General features: G+C 45.6%; 1 protein-coding gene across 2 annotated transcripts in view; it reads right to left on the bottom strand.

Moving 5' to 3' along the window:
* The window catches only part of STX8 (syntaxin 8), a 314660-nt gene that overhangs the window by 68783 nt on the left and 223632 nt on the right, over positions 1 to 22245 (bottom strand). Inside the window, exon 8 of one of the 2 annotated variants that reach the window (XM_032280296.1) lies at positions 20862 to 21019. The exons of the other annotated variant lie outside the window; for it this stretch is intronic. Coding sequence (XP_032136187.1) covers positions 20877 to 21019 — 143 coding nt within the window. The 3' untranslated portion in view covers positions 20862 to 20876. Of the gene's footprint in view, positions 1 to 20861; positions 21020 to 22245 lie in introns of those variants that run through there. 2 annotated transcript variants of the gene reach the window in all.

The following is a 22245-nucleotide window of genomic DNA, read 5'->3' as shown; positions in this document are numbered from 1 at the left end:
TTGGGAGGCCAGGGTGGGCAGATCACCTGAGGTCAGGAGTTCAAGACCAGCCTGGCCAACATGGTGAAACCCCATCTCTACTAAAAATATAAAAATTAGCTGGGTGTGGTGGCAAGCACCTGTAATCCCAGCTACTCGGGAGGCTGAGGCAGGAGAATTGCTTCAACGCAGCAGGTGGAGGTTGCAGTGAGCTGAGATTGCACCACCGCACTCCAGCCTGAGTAACAAGGTGAGAGTCCGTCTCAAAAAAAAAAAGAAAAAGAAAAAAGAAAAATCAAAATTAGTATATATAAATATACCATTTATTAATATGCAAATACTCACTAAAAACAGGAAAAGCAAAAATGGTTCAAAGTGATTCATCTGGAGATCAGGACAGGGGATAAGAGATGGGGGAGGGGCCAGTTGATTTTTTTTTTTAACTGTGTACATGTATTATTTAAGTCTGTTAAAAGATTTTTACAGGCAAATATGTACTCTGGAACCTGAACTTTTTGGCTCATGACTGCTAAAATATTAACCTTTGACATGTACCATTGTATTCACTTATTTCTATGAGTATACATTCTGTCCCAGAGCCATCCAGACCCTGGCCAGCAATACACAAGTCCTCAGCAGAACAGTACCCAGATGGCATCCCACAGGACATGATGGAAAGGACACAGGAAGTATAAACAGCAGGTCACCGGTCATCTCAGGGAATTTCTACTCTAAGTCATTACAAAGAGGAAGATCTCCCCTGGGCTTTGTGCAGGAATAACGCTGGGTCTTACCAGACTTCCATGGTCCTGCTGGACAGAATAAGTAAAATGTCTGATATTTTCCTTTTGAAAGCACTAGGAACAGCTCAAGGATTTGCACAGCAGAATGAAAGAGGAGCTGTCACTGAGTTCCTTAGGACTCACAGCTTGAAAGGAAAGAGGAGGCCCACAGGGGGCCTGAGGACCAAGCCCAGCAGGGGAGGCTGAGCACTTCCACAGCCCAGGGGGTGGGACCAGAGCTCTTAAAGCCACAGATCTCCTCTGTAGGCACAGAGACCCTCACAGCAGGGATCCATTCACACCAGTCACCCTTGGAGACTGCTATTTATGCTAAAGAAATTTATCCCACTCCATTGTATGCTTCTTGTCCAGAGTTCTCTTGGATCCCTTGTTTACGGCCTTACTCTTATATTGTGAGCAGTGGAATGGACAGGCCATTTAAGAGGGCAGGGATGGCTAATGATGGGTCTGTTAGCCCTGCAGTCAGTCTTTCCTTTGTGAGCCAAACCCAATTTGGGTGCATTTGCTAAAGAAAAAAAAAAAAGGCAAAAACCTCATTTAAGGTTGAAGAAATGTTAGTTGTATTCCATTTCTTTTATGAGGGGAAAAAAACACTAGAAGAAACCAAAAGCTTTATAATATTTATGGTCCATTATTTTGGTGGTCAAAATGTGTATCCGATTTTTCAGGTATAGGTACAAACACTGCAGCTCTTTAAGACTGGGAGGGCCTTAAAAAATAGAGGGCCTTTTTATCACTAGAGAGATGCTAATTTTTATCTTGCAAAAAGTAAAGGGAAGTCCCTTCAGAAATGTTTTCTTTTGAGGAAGAACTTAAACATATGCCAATGCTTTCATGAATTCTGTGAGCTAAATCCTTATAAATCCTTTGAGTTGACAGATCAATTATTCTTTCTAACAGCTAATGAACTAATAACCCTTGGAAATTTCTCCTTCCTTGGGTTGAAAATAGAAAAAAGAAAACCTTAGGGGGGAAAAATCAATTAAAGACTACATAGCAATAAAAAACAATTAAATTCATTATAGCTTTTTAAAGAGAGCTGTATTTTCTTCAAGAGCTATGATTTTTAAATTAAAAACACGTCAAATAACCCTGTATTTTATAAACACCACAAATGTTCTTAAAAATATGTCTTTAATTCATATTGTGTCCTGGCAAAGGGAAGTGAGAAAGGGTAGAAAAACAGAAAAGGAGACAGAGACACACCCTATAGACGGAAATCCATAAGAGCGGTGAGATCGCTGAATGCTTCTCTGTATAAGGCACCATGGTAGACTCTCAGGGTACCAGAAAGACAAAAGGACATACGCACACACCACTGGAGAAAAACGAAGATAAGAGAGAAAGGAAGAGAGATTGTGAAGGCTCTAGACAAGACTACGAAGAGAGGAAGCCTGTGCCGAGCGTTTTGCTGATAGAAGCGGGGATTAGCATGAGTTGGCAGAGTCCATATGCTGGGCATTCAAGGAGTTAGACCCAAGGGGGACACTGAGGGCTAGAGCAGATGGCAGAAAGGGAAGCAGAAGAATGGGAATCCATGCAGTCTCGGAGGTGAGTTCTGATTTCAAGAATGAGGTGGGGCCTGCTGGAGGAACCAGGCGCAGTGGGGCAGAGAGGCATCAGTCCTATCGGTGGATCTGACATTATGGCCAAGGATTTTAACAGATGAGAAAACTGAAGCACTGGGAATTGCAGTAAATGACTCGCTCAAGGCACACGCACACATACACGCACGCACACACACACACACACACACACACACACACACACACACACTGTATATGTATGTACAAGAAAGTCTGTGCTTTGTTTTTAATTAAGGAACTAGAGTATGGTGGTCATCCAGGTACCAGCTCATAAGCACGGCTCTTCCTGCCTGCAGGGCAGTTCTTGGAAGTGAAAAGCAAAGTCCCATTTGAAATTGAGTGAGGGGTCTTTTTTCCACATTTACAAGTCTGGAGGGTGATGCTTAGAGAATGTGGTGCACACTCCAGGGAATGCTGACAGTTCTCCACTCTGTAAGCTCCTGGTACACAGTGTGATACGGTATAAAGAAAGAGAAGCATAAAAGTCAGAATAGGCCAAGAGCAGTGGCTCATGCCTGTAATCCCTGTCCTTTGGGAGGTTGAGGTGGGCGGATCACCTGAGGTCGGAAGTTCGAGACCAACCTGGCCAACATGGTGAAATCCTATCTCTACTAAAAATACAAAAAATTAGTGGGGTACAGTGGCAGTCACCTGTAATCCCAGCTACTTGGGAGGCTGAGACAGGAGAATCACTTGAACCCGGGAGGCAGAGGTTGCAGCGAGCCGAGATTGCACCATTGCGTTTCAGCCTGGGCAGCAAGAGCAAAACTCTGTCTCAAAAAAAAAAAAAAAAAAAAAAAGAGTCAGAAGAGCTGGGTCGGCATCACAGCTCCTCTTATTTAGCTCCTCAGTTGCTCTGACTGTAACATAAATGGTCCCTGACGATGGCTCGACTTACGAATTTTTGACTTTACGATGATGCAAAAGCAGTATGTATGAATGCAGTAGAAAATGAATTTTGAATTTTGCCATTTTCTTGAGCTAGTGATATGTGGGACAGTACTCTCTTACGATGCCAGGCAGAACAGCGAGGCACTCACAGCCAGTCATGTGACCATGGAAGTAAGCAACCAGTATCGAACTCTATGACGTATTGTGCTGCCAGATGATTCTGCCCTACTGTAGACTAATGTAAGTACAGGTATTGATCGACTTACGACCTATGCAACTTACGACCATTCGACTTTACGACCACAATCACTAGCCGCAACTGCTCCGCGTCTGGCAGCGCAAACGTTGCCCAGCTGGGCGTAGGACAGTGCGGACCAGCTTCTGGCAGCACTACCATCTCTGCGTGCATATAGCCTACTCAACTTACGACCAAATCGTGTTACGACCGGTCTGTCGGAACCGATCATGGTCGTAAGTCTAGCACTAGCTGTGTTCTGAGCACCCTGAAGATAGGCTTACCTGAGCTACGATGTTCAGTAGATTAGGTATATTAAATGCATTTCTTTTCTCTTTTTTTTTGGAGACGGAATATTGCCCTGTCGCCCAGGCTGGCAGTGCAGTGGCGCAATCTTGGCTCACTGCAGCCTCTGCCCACCAGGTTCCAGCGATTCTCCTGTCTTAGCCTCTTGGTAGCCAGGATTACAGGCACTCGCCACCACACTCAGCTAATTTTTGTTTTTTTAGTAGAGATGGGGTTTCACCATGTTGGCCAGGCTGGTCTCGAACTCCTGACCTCAGGTGATCTGCCCACCTCAGACTCCCAAAGTGCTGGGATTATAGGCATGAGCCTCTGTGTCCAGCCAAATGCATTTTCAACTTATGATATTTTCAACTTATGATATTTTCAACTTAAGATGGGTTTATTAGAACGTAACTCCCTCATAAGTCAAGAAGCATCTGTAATTATAGTTATAGCTCAAGTTGTGAATAGGAACAAACCAACTCTAGTTTATTCCTATAGTGATACAAAACTATTCACAAGGGCTTATAAAGGCCCCAAGACCCATCTATGGACTTATGACCCTGTTAAGGTAAAGCTATGGCCAGTTTTATGGGTGTTTGACCTTGGCAATGACACAGGGTTCCCTGTTAAAAGGGAGCCCATGCTTGATTCAATGCTCTCCTGTTGCCATCTTGACATTATTGATAATTTCCAAACAAGGGGCCCTGCATTTTCATTTTGCATGGGCTGCACAAATTACATAGTTGGTCCTAGGTAAAGTCACTTGGTTCAGTGGGAAGAGCTCAAGAAAGATTTCCATCTTGGGCAAATACTTCCCTGTAGACTGGAAGTTTGCAGGAAACACGTTTGCTTCCCAGCTGAACCCATCTCTTACATTTGAGGAATGCTTCACTCTACGGGTCTTGGCAAGAAGCAGGGCCACATAGGCCAGTTGCTGGCATTCCCTAGCCTTCCTACTAGCTACAGCGTGACCAGCCAGGTACAGTGACTCCGGAGTGTGCAATGCTTAAAGTAAGGAAAGAGAGTGCAGAATTCATTTTGGTGATGGCGGCAGCAGCAGCAATTCTTCAGGGCCAACAGTGGCAACCTTCAGCTATGGTCTCTGGTGTTCAGCGCTAGCTATGCTAGCTAGTGGGAAAAGGCTGGGGGTGGGGTGGCATCCAACAGTGTGTCAATGACTTCCTCAACTAGATGGGTCTCTGATGGGGTTGTAGTCATGGTTTTAGCCACCTTTGGTTCCTCCCTGTTTCCTTTTTCTTTTTTTGAGACAGAGTCTTGCTCTGTCACCAGGCTGGAGTACAGTGGTGTGATCTCGGCTCACTGCAACCTCTGACTCCCAGGTTCAAGTGATTCTCCTGCCTCAGCCTCTCAAATAGCTGGGACTATAGGCCCACGCTACCACACCCAGCTAATTTTTGAACTTTTAGTAGAGACAGGGTTTTACCATGTTGGCCAGGATGGTCTCTATCTCTTGACCTCGTGATCTGCCCGCCTTGGCCTCCCAAAGTGCTGGGATTACAGGTGTGAGCCACTGCACCTGGCCTCTTTTTTCTTTTCTTTTTCTTTCTTTCTTTTTTGAGACAGGGTCTAATTCTGTCAATCCAGGCTAGAGTGCAGTGGCACAATCATGGCTCACTGCAGCCTTGACCTCCTGGGCTCAGGTGATCCTCCCACCTCAGCCTCTCGACTAGCTAGGACTATAGGTGCCTGTCACCATGCCTAGATAATTTTTGTAGAGACAGGGTGTTGCCATGTTGCTCAGGCTAGTCTCAAATTCCTGCGCTCAAGCAATCTGCTTACCTCAGCCTCCCAAAGTGCCAGGATTATAGGTGTGAGCCCCCTGCCCAGCCTCCTTCCCTGTTTCCTAGTCTGATCATCTAGTCTTCTTGGCAATTTGCTTTTCAAACTACTCAGAGTTCTTTCAATAAATTCTTTTTGCACTTATGTGGTCAGAGATGGTTTCTGTTGCTTATAGTTAAGAGCTTTTTCTGATATAAAGTTGGACTCTGGAGGAGTTACTACCTTGATCGTCCTTTGGCTGACAGGCAGCAAATGGGTCCTATGCCTTGAGGCAGAACTTGTCCTCCACACGTCCCTGGTGATAAGACCCTAGTGCTCACACATTCCAACACAGAAAGGACATGGGAGCCTTTCTTCTCTCTCTCTCTCTCTTTCTTTCTGATGGAGTCTTACTGTGTCGCCCAAGCTGCAGGGCAGTGGTGCAATCATGGCTCATTGCAGCCTCCACCACCTCCTGGGCTCAAGTGATCCTCCTGCCTCAGCCTCCTGAATACTTGAACTAACACACCAAGCTACTTTTCTCCCTCCCTCCCTTCCTTCCTTTCCTTCCTTCCTTCCCTCCTTTCCTTCCTCTTTTCTTTCTCTTTCTCTCTCTTTCCTTTTCTCTCTCTCTCATTCTTTCTCCCTTTCTCTCTCTGTCTCTCTCTCTTCCCCCTTGCCCCCCACCTCTTTCTTTCTTGTAGAGATAGATCTCACTACGTTACCCAGGCTGGTCTTGAACTCCTGGCCTCAACTGATCCTCTACCTCCAGAGAATTCATTTATAACCAGCTCTTACAGAGAAAAGTAGGGATAGGTTAGAGTCGTATATCTAGGTTTTGGGGCTGGTGTTGGGGAAGACAGGTTCTAGTTTCTATGGCCTGCCTTGAGGAAGAAAGAGTCTACTTTCTGTGGCTTGTCATAGGGGAAAGAGGGAAGGAAGAAAAAGAACAGGAGAAGGTCAGAAAGAGACAAGCCTCTGAGGCCCTTCCAAAGTCTTTCAGTTCAAAGTATTCAGCATGCCAAAGTGACACTTTTGAGCATCACTTTTTTTTTTTTTTTTTTTTTGAGACAAAATCTCACTCTGTCACCCAGGCCAGAGTACAGTGGTGCAATCTTGGCTCACTACAACCTCCGCCTCCCAGGTTCAAGTGATTCTCCTGCCTCAGCCTCCTGAGTAGCTGGGATTATGGGTGTGAATCACAGTGCTTGGCTTTGGGCATCATTTTCTGAGCCCCTACAAGGTCATCTGGTCAACACTCCTGAACCTGGCAATCCTTAAGAATAATTCAGGATCTGGGCCTGGCTTGGTGGCTCACGCCTGTAATCTCAGCACTTTGGAAGGCCAAGGAAGGCAGATGATGTGGTCAGGAGTTGGAGATCAGCCTGGCCAATAAGATGAAACCCCATCTCTACTAAAAATACAAAAAAAAAAAAAAAAAAAAAAGTCTGGTCGTGGTGGCTCACACCTGTAATCCCAGCTTTGGGAGGCCGAGGCAGGCAGATCACCTGAGGTCAGGAGTTCAAGGCCAGCCTGGCCAATATGGCAAAATCCCGTCTCTACTTAAACATACAAAAAATTAGCTGGGCATGGTGGCATATGCCTGTAATCCTAGCTACTCAGGAGGCTGAGGCAGGAGAATTGCTTGAACCTGGGAGGCAGAGGTTGCAGTGAGCCAAGATCATGCCATTGCACTCCAGCCTGGGCGAAATGAACGAGATTCCACCTAAAAAAAAAAAAAAAATTAGCCGGGCATGGTGGCGCACGCCTATAATCCCAGCTACTCATGAGGCTGAGGCAGGAGAATCGCTTGAACCCTGGGGGGCAGAGTTTGTAGTGAACTGATATCATGCCACTGCACTCCAGTGTGGGCAACAGAGCAAGACTCTGTCTCAAAAAAAAAAAAAAAAAAAAAAAAAAAAAAAAAAAAAAAATGCATCAAAAAATGATGCTACTGAAAACCAGAGTGTGTGCTAAGCAAAAAGACTTTATCACAGGTGACGAACCCTGAGGTTGGCCAGCTCCCAGTTATACTGTTCAGAGTCAGTGGCCCTCTTAGGGCTGTGAAGATATCTCTGTCATCAAATTGTCAAGGCTGAAGTTCAGGGAAATCCACCTCACTCATGGCCAAATATAAAATGCCATTCCTTCAGGGCATGCCACTAAGATGGTTGCCGAGTCCCTAATGAATTTCCAGAGCATGATGGGACGAAAATGCCCCAGGATTCTGACATCTAGAGACCACCTAGAAAAGATCCCATTCAAATATGATAGCAAAGGGAAAAACAAAACACAGAAAACAAAAACAACCAGAGGTGCCAAACATCTGGATCCAAGATGCTCCGGGAAATTACTTTCAGTTCCTTTTACAGGCATGCTCTATCAGTGGCAACAATATTCTACGTTTTGCTAAGGGGTTGAAGGAGGAGAGAAAAGAGAGTTCGGAGCAACTCGTTTTCCAACACTTGAACTCCTGGCTGAAACTAAATTGCTTCCTCTCTGGCATCACGGCTAGTTCTACAGTGCCACTTGGCTGACTGGGTGATTTTCCAGTCCCTGGGTGAGGGACACTGGATCCAGGATAGGGCCATGAGCCGGATAAGAGCAGACAGAACCAATGAAAAAGAGCCCCCTGGAAAGCCCACGGTGTAGCCCACCCATCTGGGTCTGAATGGCAGGCATGTGAGCAGAGGCAGAAAAGCTTCGGTGCCAAATCGGGAGGATGTGGAGCCACTTCAAGTCCCATCGGACCACTCACACACCCTTGCAGTTGGAGCTGCCTGCCTGAGGCACGGTAATGCCGGAGTGAGCAGTAGGGGCCTGTCACAGCCATGCAAATGGCAACTGGACGGAGTTGGCCAAGGGCCGCCAGACCCGACAGAGCAGGGGGAGAGGCAGAGATGAGGGAACAAGGCAGCTGTCATTTACTTGGGAGGGAAGAGGTTGGATCCTATAAGGGCAACAGAGGGGAGGGAGAGGGCTCAGAGGGCCCAGGGTCAGGGTAACTGGAAGCAGTGGACCCCAAAGGGTGCCAATCCTGCGGCAGAGGGTGCGGCTGTGGGAGGTGAAGGTGTGCAGGCCTCTGCCCAGAGAGAAGCAGAGGGCAGAGGTGCGATACCCTGGGAGGTCCCTCGGCTTCAAAGGGAAAGGGAGAGGATGGGCTGGGAGAGAGAAACAGGAGGGAGAGCCCCTCCAGGCTTTCCTGAGTGAGTAAAGTACTCATACCCAGGGCTTTATTTGAATTTATCACCTCTTATTAGTGTCTTTTGAAATGCGAATTAGCTGATTAACCACTGCTCACAGCCTTCCAACTGTTCTTTATTCTCCAGCATTCAGCAATTTTGTTCTAAATAGGGTAGGCCACAGTAGCCCACCAGGGGGAAATTATTCTCAAGGTTACAGGAACAGCGACCAAGGCAAAATTAGGCCCTGGCCTGGGTGGAATCAAGCCGGCAGTGAGCTTGTGCCTGGAGCCAGGCTCCAAGCAACCCCCCGACCCCCTCCCCCAAAGCCTCCGAGGACGCGCGTTACCCTGGTGTGGCTCCATCCTTGCAAGGTAGGAACAGGGCTCTGGGGAACGAGAGACACTCTCTTCTGCCCCCTACCACGTTTCTGTTGACGATCGTCATTTTCTAAAAGGTTTATTCGTTCTACGTCCCTCGGGAATGGCCGCGCACTGGCTTCGGCTTTCTGTTTGGGACGTGGGTTCACGTTTACGGACAACAAGGGATGGCCCCTGGCAGAGCCGCGTTCGCACTCGCTCCTGCCTCCAGTTTGGCAACACGACACAAAGGCGGTATGGCTTGTATACACTTTCCAGGCTGAGACCCTATTCAGAGGGGGCTGCAGCTTGCGCGTAATGGGCCCCCTACAGACAAAGCCAGCAAGTTTCTTAATTAAGTCTAAGTGAAAGACAGATCCCGCTTACATCTTCAGAGAACCTTCCTTCAGAACTTCAAAAACACCCTAGACTGCCTATCAAATCCAGGCACGAAGAACTAGCTAACCATTTTTTCTCTTTTTAAATATAGAAAGCCAGGCCTCCGGCGCCAACTCTTCAACCCCCTCTCACTTTCCCTGCAATTTTAGACATGCCTCTGGTTTATAAAACAGGAAACAAAGGGACTTCTTGTGTGTCGGAGAAGCCCTCAGAGGGTCTGCATTTCATTCCGGCCTTCCCCAAAGCGCTGCGCTGTCTAAAGAGCTCTTTAACTGGTTTAGTCTCATTAACATTTCCATGCGGTATCAAAGGCGACGCTACGAAACCAGCCTATGTACATATATCACATAAGGACACATCCTGGTATGGAACGATATTAAAAAATTAATTATTAGCTAATTGCCTTTTCAGAAACGTGATTTTTCACATCCCTCCCTCCCCTCCCCCTCCCCCCAGACCCAGAAACCCTCTCTCAGACAGACCTTTCTGTTTTCTGGGCTTTGCTGTGATAATGTTCTTTGCAAACAGAAACCAATTATTCTGCAGCAGTAAGTCACCAGGAGTATGAATTGCTTTAATTTTTCCCCCCTTTTAGCAGCTGCCCAGGGTGGGTTGCGAGGTGGCTGCGGTAATGAAGCTGGGATGAATACTAAAGCGGGATGGAGGCCGGGTGTCCCGCGGGGAAAATGATGTTCAAAAATAAAAGTGCGTTTTTGTTGGGAGAAGCTAATCAATGAATTGGACGTTTCCAAAAACTGTGCTTTCCGCTCTCAATTTGCATCGCCAATGCCGCTTTCCCCAATGAGTCCTGTGCACCTGACTAGCTTGTAAAAATGTCACCTTACTGTTAAAGTGCTAAACACGCCCTGTTTTTCCTCCGCCTGTTCTCTCTCTCCCTCCCCCCTCTCTGCCTTTTTCCTTCTGCAATTCTTTGCTTTCTCATTAGAAATGCCCAGCAACCTCTGGCAGACAAAGACACTGCAAACAAAGTGTATGGAAAGGGGAAGAAAAAAAAAATTAAAAAGGAAAAAAGTGCAGAGGAATTCTTCATTCACTGATCTCTAGAATACATTAATATCTGAAACTGTTGGCACAGCCTAAAATACTTGGGAGGCTAACAAACAATGCGAGCAATGATTCGAAGTCTGGGATCTTCAAATAAACCCCGGCGCTGTCATGGCCACCAGGAAGGAGAATAATGACGATATTAGCTGACCTTCATTTTGTTGTTTCTTCAGACCTGACTGCTGGACCTCTGTTTGCTTGTTACTAGGATTTCTTGGCTGAAAAATTTTAGCATTTCCCAGGCAATACAAGAGCCAGTTTACTAGGTAAATAAACCAGGCCTTAAGCAGTCTTTTCTGCTCCATAATGGGAAATGGGCGAATTGGAACGAGGGTTGAGTTGGAGTCAGGGAGAATGACTAAGAGGCAGAGATCTCATCATTTTTTCCCTCATCCAAAACACCAATGAACAAAGTGGACAGAGGTAACAAATCATTGATCGACAAGTTGCCTTTGGTTAACTTAACCAACATCATCCACCAAGTAAGGAAGAAAAGATTCACAGAAGGAATGGACAAAAATAGCAGCTTTCTTTCTCTAGAGACCTAGATCTGCAGTGACATTTCACTTCAAAGTTTACAAGTAACTGGAGACTATTTTATAATGCATCCAAATGGAGCTAATGGTGCTGTGTTTCATTCATATGTCATAAGTACTTAAACATTCTTATGTTATCCAAACCATTCTCTAGTGACAATCTTAATGATGTTAATAAAATCAGTAATGCAGAACTGGATCCTTTTTCAGAGTCTTTACATCCAGAGGGCCTTCTGGCTGTCTAGACTGTATCACAATTGGTAATTATTACATTTATGTGTGTCTGTTTACTGTCTCAATTCCCTCCCCCAATTGCAATATAAGCTCCCTGAGGGCAGGGACCACCACTGTATCCTGCCTTACCCAACACAGCACCTAGAACCCAAGATGTATTTGCCTAGGGAGGTGATGACATTTTTGGCTACCTTTGGGGAAATGCATCACATCTTTCAAAGCTTTCAGCTGCCTGTTGGGCACGGTGGCTCACGCCTATAATTCCAGCACTTTGGGAGGCTGAAGCGGGCGGATCACAAGGTCAGGAGTTCGAGACCAGTCTCACCAACATGGTGAAACCCTGTCTCTACTGAAAATACAAAAATTAGCTGGGTGTGGTGGTGTGTACTTGTAATCCCAACTACTCAGGAGGCTGAGGGAGGAGACTAACAACAACCAAAAAAAGGCTTTCAGCTGCCACACCAAAGGTCTTCAAGATGAGAATAAGTCCCAATACTTCTTAAAGCAGAGTATTTCCCTACTGAGAATGAAGATAATGTGTCTGAGTTTCCTGTGGTTTCTACCTTTCAATTCTTTTTTAAACTGTGCTTTATTTTGGAATTAAAAAAATAATTTCGCCGGGCGCGGTGGCTCACGCCTGTAATCCCAGCACTTTGGGAGGCCGAGGCGGGTGGATCACGAGGTCAAGAGATCGAGACCATCCTGGTCAACATGGTGAAACCCCGTCTCTACTAAAAATACAAAATATCAGCTGGGCATGGTGGCACGTGCCTGTAATCCCAGCTACTCAGGAGGCTGAGGCAGGAGAATTGCCTGAACCCAGGAGGCGGAGGTTGCGGTGAGCCGAGATCGCGCCATTGCGCTCCAGCCTGGGTAACAAGAGCGAAACTCTGTCTCAAAAAAAAAAAAAAAAAAAAAATTTCAATTTTTAGATTGAGGAGGTACATGTACAGATTTGTTACATGGGTACCTTGTGTGACATTGAGTTTTAAGGTATGAATGATGCCCTCAGCCAGGTAGAGAGCACAATACCCAATAGGTGGTTTTCCAGCCCTTGCTCCCCCCCCAATAGTCCCCAATGTCTATTGCCCCATCTGTATGTCCATGTGTACCCAATGTGTATCTCCTACTTGTAAGTGAGAACACATGGCATTTGGTTTTCTGTTCCTCCAGCTTTCAAATTAAAACAACTTATAATAAATGCTTAAAAACACTTGCTTCAAGCAGGAGTTCATGTAAATCGATATAACACACACACACATTTAAAAAAAGTTATACAATCATTTTGTTGGAAAACATGGAGACATAGAAATTTTGAGACTGTGTAACAGCCCAATGGGTTCACCTTATTCAATTTGGTTTTTTTGTTGTTGGTGGTGTGGTTTTTTTTTGGACTGAGTATCACTCTGACACCCAGGCTGGAGTGCAGTGGTGCGATTTCGGCTCACTGCAGCCTCCCCTCCCAGGTTCAAGCGATTCTCCTGCCTTAGCCTCCTGAGTAGCTGGGATTACAGGTGCGTGCCACCACGCCTGGCTAATTTTTGTATTTTTAGTAGAGATAGGGTTTCACCGTGTTGGTCAGGTTGCTCTCGAACTCCTGATCACATGATATGCCCTCCTTGGCCTCCCAAAGTGTAATCCCATGCCTGGGATTACAGGCATGAGCCACTGCGCCCGGCCACCTTACCCAATTTGTAACCGCCCAGTGGGTTCACCTTACCCACTACTTAGAGCTGATTTCTCTAGACAGGGGATTCGCAATAGAGAAAGAGTAATTAACAAAGAGCTGGCCGAGCAGGAGACCAGAGTTTTATTATTACTCAAACCAGTTTCCCTGAACATTTGGGGATCAAAATTTTTAAAGACAATTTGGTGGAGGGGAGAAGCAGTGAGTGGGACTGCTAATTGGTTGGGTTGAACACGGGGTGTCCCTGTCTTCTCGCACTGAGTCAGTTCCTGCGGGTGGGGGTCACAAGATCAGGTGGTGCCGGTTAATCCATCAAGGGTAGATTCTGCAAACCATCTCAAGTCCTGATCTTAGGTGCAGTTTAAAGAGGATCAGAATCTTGTAGTCTCCAGCTATGTGACTCCTAAAGCATAATTTCTAATCTTGTGGCTAATGTTAGTAGTCTAGTTCCCAAGCAAGAAGGAAGTTTTTTTTCTGGGAAAGGGCCACTGTCATCTTTGTTTTAAACTATAAACTAAGTTCCTCCCACAGTTAGTTCAGCCTACGCCCAGGAATGAACAAGGACAGCGTGGAAATTAGAGGCAAGATGGAGTCATTTAAGTTGGACCTCTTTCATCATCTCAGTCATAATTTTGCAAAGGTAGTTTCAACTCCAGGAAGTGAGAAAACTAACTCTCAAAGTATGCAGGATATGATCGCAAAATGGTTGAAAGGAATAAAAAAGACAATACATGTTTGCTTAGTTTTGTTGCTGCTATAACGGAATATCACAGACTAGGCAATCTATCAAGGAAAGAATTTATTTGGCTCATGGTTCTGAAGCCTGGGAAGTCCAAGAACATGGCCCTCTGATGAGAGTCAAACCAGCAAAGTGGAAGGCATAAGTGAGCATACAAGACAGAGAGGAAAAGGGGGCTGAATTCCCTTGATAAGTAACCCACTCCTGTGATAATAGCATTAAGCCACTGATGAGGGCAGGGACCTTATAATCTAATCACCTCTTAACGGTCTCACCTTTTAATACTGTCATAATGGCAATCAAATTTCAATGTGAGTTTTGGTGGAGACATTCAAACCATAGCACATGTAGATGTACTATATGCATGCATAGAAAAAAGACTGGAAAGATACACCCAAATAGTTAATAGTCATTATTTGTAGGAAGTGAATTTTTATTTTTTATTTTATTTATTTTTATTTTTATTTTTTTAAAGATGGTGTTTCACCATGTTGGTCAGGCTGGTCTTGAACTCCTGACCTCAGGTTATCCGCCCACCTTGGCCTCGGCCTCCGAAGTGCTTGGATTATAGGCGTGAGCCACCACGCCCGGCCTTATTTTTTATTTTAATTCAATTTAATTTAATTTATTTATTTATTTTTGAGATGGAGTCTCGCTTTGTTGCCAGGCTAGAATGCAGTGTTGTGATCTCAGCTCACTGCAACCTCTGCCTCCCGGGTTCAAGCGATTCTCTTGCCTAATCCTTGACTCCATTGCGCAGGATAGAGCACGTCACGGTCTTGGCTCACTGCAACCTCCACCTCCTGGGTTCAAGCGATTCTCCTGCCTCAGCCTTCCGAGTAGCTGGGATTACAGGTGCCCACCACCACAATCAGCTAATTTTTGTATTTTTTTAGTAGAGACAGAGTTTCACCATGTTGGCCTCAAACTCCTGACCTCGTGATCCGCCTGCCTCAGTCTCCCAAAATGCTGGGATTACAGGTGTGAGCTACTGCACCTGGCCTCAATAAGTTTTTTTGTTTGTTTGTTTTGTTTTTTGTTTTTTGTTTTTTTTGAGGCGGAGTTTCGCTCTTGTTACCCAGGCTGGAGTGCAATGGCGCGATCTCGGCTCACCGCAACCTCCGCCTCCTGGGTTCAGGCAATTCTCCTGCCTCAGCCTCCTGAGTAGCTGGGATTACAGGCACGCGCCACCATGCCCAGCTAATGTTTTGTATTTGTAGTAGAGACGGGGTTTCACCTTGTTGACCAGGATGGTCTCGATCTCTTGACCTCGTGATCCACCCGCCTCGGCCTCCCAAAGTGCTGGGATTACAGGTGTGAGCCACCGCGCCCGGCCTAGTTTTTTTTTAAAAAGATAATAAATTAGTAGATGAGCTAGATCTTTACCTCAAGAATTTTGAAAAATAAGTTACAGTTATACTAATACAACCATGGGCACTCAAGGTAGTCTCTCTCTCTCTCTCTCTCTCTCTCTCTCACACACACACACACACACACACACACACACACGTAAATATACTCGCACGAACATAAGTACCTAAAGCTATACATAAAGCTCCATAGGAACATTTCTGGAAGGTTATGTGGCTATTTGTTTATTTATTTATTGAGATAAAATTGCTGTGGGCATCTCAGGGAAGTTTTCTCTTTCTTAGCTTGTGGCAACCAGTATCACATTTCTGGGTTTTAAAAGAGATTATATTCAAGGATGCTCCATTACTTTGAATAGGTGAAACATTCCAGACTGATGGGAATTCATACCTGTCAACAGCTGTGAATTAGCATTTCAAACCCCTTCTAATAGAACTTACAAACTTTATATGTATGAGGATTTAGCACCTTGTAGAAAAGCAAATGCTGAATGCAAACCAGGGTGAAAACCCTTTCGCCTAGGGAGTAGAGCCTAAAGGAATGATAGAGATTCAGCTGCCAAGAATGACTCACAGGTTGATAGGTGCAAAATTACCACGCTAGGAATTAGGAAAATAGAGACTACTTTAGATTGACTGATTGATTGATTTTGAGATGGAGTCTCGCTCTGTCACCCAGGCTAGAGTGCAGTGGCGCAATCTCGGCTCATTGCAACCTCCATCTCCCAGGTTCAAACAATTCTCCTGCCTCAACCTCCCAAGTAGCTAGGATTACAGATGCACGCCACCACACCCAGCTAACTTTTGTGTTTTCAGAAGAGGTAGGGTTTCACCATGTTGACCAGGCTGGTCTCGAACTCCTGACCTCACGTGATCTGCCCGCCTCGGCCTCCCAAAGTGCTGGAATTACAGGCATGAGCCACAGTGCTGGGCCTACTTTAGATTTATAATTTTGTATTTAAAGGGGTAGTAAATATACCTAGAAAAAAAAAACCTTCAGGGTGAAATTGTATGTTTGATATCTACTCATTAAGGTTTCTTTCTTTCTTTTTTTTTTTTGGTCACCTGGACTGGAGTGCAGCAGCACGATCTCTGCAACCTCTGCCTCTCGGGTTTAAGCAATTCTGCCTCAGCCTCATGAGCCCACCACTATGCCCAGCTAATTTTTTGTATTTTTAGTAGAGACGGGGTTTCACCATGTTGACCAGGCTGGTCTCGAACTCCTGACTTCATGATTCGCCCACTTCAACCTCCCAAAGTGCTGGGATTACAGGCATGAGCCACCACACCAAGCCTGGGTTATCCCTTTTATTATCACTTTTTGTTAGCTTACATGCTTATTCCTACAAGGCCACAGCCAGAAATGGGTGTGGGAGAAATGAAGTTCTGAACATTTGAATGAATGCCTATTTCAATTCAAATCATTCCCTGGAAATTGTTAACTTTAATGTAAAATGGAATGAGGGAGTCCTAACTGCTCAGCAACAATCAAAGGGAACTGAGAGCTTTACATATCAGAAAACTCTTGGACAATGCCTAAGAGGATTGGAAAGAAATTTCTAAAACATGTCACCCCTACAAACACACATGAAAAAATATCTTGAGAATTCCACAGGAAATATACATCCACTTTAAAAAGAAACTTTGAAGCACAAATATAAAAGGCTGTTTCTCAGAATACCAAACACTGCTTAAGTTGTGGAAGAAAAAGAGCTCATTAGTATTTCAAAGGAGGTTGATAACTTATTTCAGTATCCACACTACGATAGAGGATGAGCCAAGCTTACTCCTCAAAATCCTAGGGACCACTTACTCTCCTCTCCCTTATCTCTCTCTGTCTGTCTGTCTCTCTCTCTCTCTCTCTCTCTTTGAAACGGAGTCTAATTCTGTTGCCCAGGCTGAAGTGCAGTGGCACGATCGGCTCACTACAACCTCTGTCTCGCAGGTTCAAGCAATTCTCCTGCCTCAGCATCCAAAGTAGCTGGGATTACAGGCATGTGCCACCACACGGGGCTAATTTTTGTATTTTTAGTAGAGACGGGTTTTCACCATGTTGGCCAGGCTGGTCTCAAATTCCTGACCTCAGGTGATCTGCCCACCTCGGCCTCCCAAAGTGCTGGGATTACAGACACGAGCTATGGCACCTGGCCAGAACCTGCATGTTAACAAGATCCCCAGATACTGCGACTGAGCTGCTCTGGAGGACATGCCACCCCAAATCAACCCTGAAGGGCTGAAAAGTTAGAGAAGGGAAATCAGGGATAGAAAGGAGGGCAGGTATTCCAGGTAGAGGCAGGAATGTGTACAAGGCCACCAAAATAAAGGAAGGCCAGGGATGCCAACTGTTCAGGGTGGCTGGATCCTAGTCCATGGGAGAGAAAAAGAATGTGTGTATTGAGAAGCAAGGGTGCAGGGTGACCAAGGGTGAGGGAGTAAAGGAAGGTTCGGCCTGAGACTAGATCCAACTAGGCTGTGGGAACCAGTGCTAAGGAGTTTGGACTTTATTCTGAGGGCCTGGGGCGCCTCTGAGGGGTTTCTAAGTGGGAGAGTGAGTTGATCAGATCCGCTGAAGACACATTGCTCTCCCCTGCCTTGGTGCGCCAGTTCATTGCATTCCGAATAATTCTTTACTCATTTCAAACTACAAAATCCACTCATTTTGTCTGTGCTAACTCAAGGGACTTCCAATCAGGGTGGCTGGAACGGAGCTGTTTCTCAGCCCTCAACTCCTGCAGCACTGCAGATGGGCCACACACATCTCTCTGTCATGGCCACGCCATTTCCGCAGTAAGATGTTTGTCTACTCTCTTCTACTGCTAGAGCACAGTTTTTCAAAGAACAGTTTCCAAGGACCACCTATTTCAGAATCCTCTAGGGATACTTGATAAAATCAGATTCCAAGGCCCAAGGCCCCCTGAATTGGTATCTCTGTGTGCAGGGCCCAGATGTTTGAATTTTAAAAAGCATTGCAGGTGAGACTCTTGAATATCAAAGCCAGAGAATCACAGTACAAGACTACAGACTCCTGAGACCCACAGCCATCCCATAGATCCTAGAATTGGACACTGCACCTTTGTCTACGACCTTGGCATGAGGCTGCTCAGGTAGATGAGTAAATGAAGTGTTTTAAATTCCTCTCTCTACTCATCCTTGATTACGTAACTAATCAAGGTGCTTCCAAAAACCAACCCAACCAATCAAGAAAACTTCCAGGAACTTAATTCCAGTGTAAAAGGACTCCTCATACCAGGCGAGGTGGCTCATGCCTGTAATCTCAGCACTTTGAGAGGCCGAGGTGGACAGATCCCCTGAGGTCAGGAGTTCGAGACCAGCCTGACCAACATGGAGAAACTTCATCTCTACTAAAAATACAAAATTAGCCAGGTGTGATGTCGATGACTAATCCCAGCTACTCAGAAGGCTGAGGCAGGAGAATCACTTGAACCGAGGAGGCGGAGGTTGCGGTAAGACAAGATCCTGCCATTGCACTCCAACCTGGGCAACAAGAGTGAAACTGTCTAAACAACAACAACAACAACAACAACAACAACAACAAAGGACTCTTCATTCCTGCTGTGTGCTCAGTCTATTGGCCTATACTCAGAAAGGGCTTTTTCTCTACGACCCAGGAAAGACATTATGTGCCTTTGAAAGCACCAGGGATACTGCTTACTCTTACTACTATTATGAATGCTTCAAATTGGTCATTTAGGAACTAAGAGACACTGATTAGATTCTGTCTCGTATGAGTGTGATTGTGATGTTTCTTTCTCCTGCTGGACTTTAAGCAACTTGAAGGTAGGATTCTAAGGCTGATGCACCGCAGGATTCCCCCATAGCATGGCCTCGCTGAAGGGACTCAATAAAAATGTGATGAATGGATGAAAGATGACTGTGTCACAGAAGCCCAAGTGTAATAAATAATGGTTAATTTGGAATCTGCACCTGTGTGGGAATTCTCCGAACACCTGCCGGGGCCAGTAACTCCTGTTTTCTCAGCCTATCAAAGAGGGCAGCTGCTTCTTTCCCTCCTGTGACCCACTCTCATTTATCGAAGCTGGAAAGGGCTGTGATTTTCCCCAACCTGCAGACTCTCTGAGCGATTAGTAGCGCTCCCAAACAGACTTGTCCGCTAATGTCAATGCGGGAAAATGCAATATAAAAATTTGTTTCATTGAACATTTTCATAAAATGAAAATAAGAAGATATTAAAGGCATCTGACTATGTTAAGGAGGATTTATAGTACTGAAATTCATCTGCAAAACGAAAAAAATGATAAACACTAGCATAGGATTCTATCATTTAAATCCTAAATTCACAGGACGGAACATTTAACGCCTGATTTTCCAGAAAATCTACTCTTACGAATCCAAAGTCATCTTGAAAGGCAGGCTTTTTACTCTGTTTTGTATTTGTTTAGTGAATATTTGCTGTTTCAGGTCAATGTTGCATTTGAAATGGTTTTTAAATTGTAATTTTAAGGGACTCTTTTCTCTAGTAGATACTATCTTTAAGTATCATGTGAAAAGTTGAAATTAAACATGGAAACGGAGGTTTTGGCTTTCCTTGAAAAATCAGAAGAAACTGCAATATTGGGCCCACTGCTACCTGACAACAGTCACCTGGGCTGACCTCTTGAGAGGGAAGCTTTCTGGTTTTGCTTATCTACTGCAGCCTGACTCCTTTCTGTACCTGTCTGGCTTCCACAGTGAATAAAGAGAAGGAGGCATGGCTTCTCTTCCAAAGATACGTATATTCATGTATCTCTAATAAATGAAAGAGCAAAAATATATGATGTGCATAGAGGAAAAATAGAGTAGTGGCCACAAGAAATGACTTTTTTTTTTTTTTTTGAGACGGAGTTTCGCTCTTGTCACCCAGGCTGGAGTGCAGTGGCGTGATCTTGGCTCACTGCAACCTCTGTCTCCCAGGTTCAAGCGATTCTCCTGCCTCAGCCTCCCAAGTAGCTGGGATTATGGGCATGCACCACCATGCTTGGCTAATTTTTTGTATTTTTAGCAGAGATTTGGTTTCTCCATGTTGGTCAGGCTGGTCTCGAACTCCCAACCTCAAGTGATCTGCCTGCCTTGCTCTCCCAAAGTGCTGGGATTACAGGCGTGAGCCACTGTGCCTGGCCGACATGACTCTTAAGTGCAGGTGAAGCAGGATTTAAAGTAGAACAGCAACTGAGGGGAGCCCAATATGTGGGCAAATGCTAAGAAGCAGAAACGGAAAAGCTAGGATTGGGGCAGGAGAAATAACAGGTTTGGCTATAGTGGAAAGTATCCATAGGGGTAGAGGAACAAAGTGGCAGATGAGACCCTGTAGAGAGACCATGGCAAGCCTTAGATCCAGAGCCAAAGACTGGGCTGTGTACTCTAGGGCAGCAGTCCCCAGCCTTTTTGGCACGAGGGACCAGTTTCATGGAAGACAATTTTTCCATGGACTTGGGGGAGGGGGAGATGATTTCGGGATGAAACTGTTCCATCTCAGATCATCAGGCATTAGAGTCTCATAAGGAGCACACACCCTAGATCCCTCGAATGTGCAGTTCACAATAGGGTTCGCACTCCTATGAGAATCTAATGCTGCCACTGATCTGACAGGGGCGGAGCTCAGGTGGTCATGCTCTCTCAGCCACGGTTCACCTCCTGCTGTGCTGCCCAGTTCCTAACAGGGTTTGGGGACCCTTGCTCAGGGGCAGGTTGGAGCTCTCCAAGGTTTACTCCCAAGGGTCCCTTTATTACCTAGCAAGATAGGAGTAGTGTTTCAGGTTGATCAAGTGGGTGGCTGCATCGAGGATGCACTGGACTGAAATGAGACCAGGGGAAAGGAAGACCCCCTTGGGAAGGTACAGTTGCAGCAATCCAGCCCCTCCAGAGAATGCTGACAGAGAAAATGCAAAGGGAGAGGCCTAAGTGTGCAAGAAATGCTATGTCCTGAGGGGTAGAGGGCACTAGGGGAGGAGAAAGAGCTCACGAAGGAAAGGAATGGTTCAGCTACAGCCATGGGGAGAACAATGGTGCCCAAAACAGAAATACTGGAGTGGGCTGGCTTCTTGTTTGGGCTTCAAGTGTGTGTGGCATGTGCGTTTGTGATGGTGGGGTGAGGGGTTGCCAAATGATGAATTTGGTTTAAGCCTTCTGAGTGCCAGAAAATGACAGGGAGATCAAGAGACAGATGTGCAGGTAAAAGGTGAAAACGGCTGGTCGAGGTGGCTCATGCCTGTAATCCAGCACTTTGGGAGGCCGAGGCAGGCAGATCACGAGGTCAGGAGTTCAAGACTAGACTGACCAATATGGTTTAATCCCATCTCTACTAAAAATACAAAAATTAGCTGAGTGTGGTGGTACACACCTGTAGTCCCAGCTACTCAGGAGGCTGAGGCAGGAGAATCACTTGAATCCGGGAGGCGGAGGTTGCAGTGACCCAAGATCGTGCCACTCTACTCCAGCCTGGGCAACAGAGCAAGACTCCGTCTCAAAAAAAAAAAAAAAAAAAAAAAGTGAAACTGAGGGGATGCACTGAGTGGTAAGGAGAGCTGGAGCTGGGAGATGGAGAAGGTTTCTAAGAAAAGCAGATTGCCCCAAAAGGATCCGGACCACAAAACCCAGAAATGCTTCTGCTCCAGTTCAAGAAACAGTGGAGATGTGATTCTTCTACAAGTAGCCTTAGAAACCAAACCACACTGTTGCCCTGGGTACTCCCAACAACTCCAAGTTTTTATGGAGCCTTTGGAATGATAGATGGGGCTCAGTTTACCCAGAGACAGTAAAATCAGATGAAAGAGGTTAATTTAGAGCTGTTCTCTCTACGGCTAGGTGCAAAACAGTCACTTTGGAGCCATGATGAAGCTACGTCTATTTAAACAGCCAAATTGATCATTGTAACTGTTTTCTCTCTTAAAATAAACCCCATGCTTTTAGCCATGTTCCTGCTTCTTAAAGCCTCTCATGTGAAAGATGCCAAAATAATCCTGGACCTTAAAGAGGTCTTGATTCATCGTTTCACAACTGGTTCCCATGCACCTCCCTTTCCACTTTTCAGAAGCTCACTATATAAATCCTGCCACCAGATCAGGGAGGCAGGCATGGTGGTGATGGATGTCAAAC

The sequence above is a fragment of the Sapajus apella genome, unplaced genomic scaffold, assembly GCF_009761245.1.
Source record: "Sapajus apella isolate SASKATOON/1434 unplaced genomic scaffold, GSC_monkey_1.0 scaffold12, whole genome shotgun sequence".
Classification (NCBI taxonomy): domain Eukaryota; kingdom Metazoa; phylum Chordata; class Mammalia; order Primates; family Cebidae; genus Sapajus; species Sapajus apella.
This window is presented reverse-complemented; position numbering and strand designations above follow the sequence as displayed.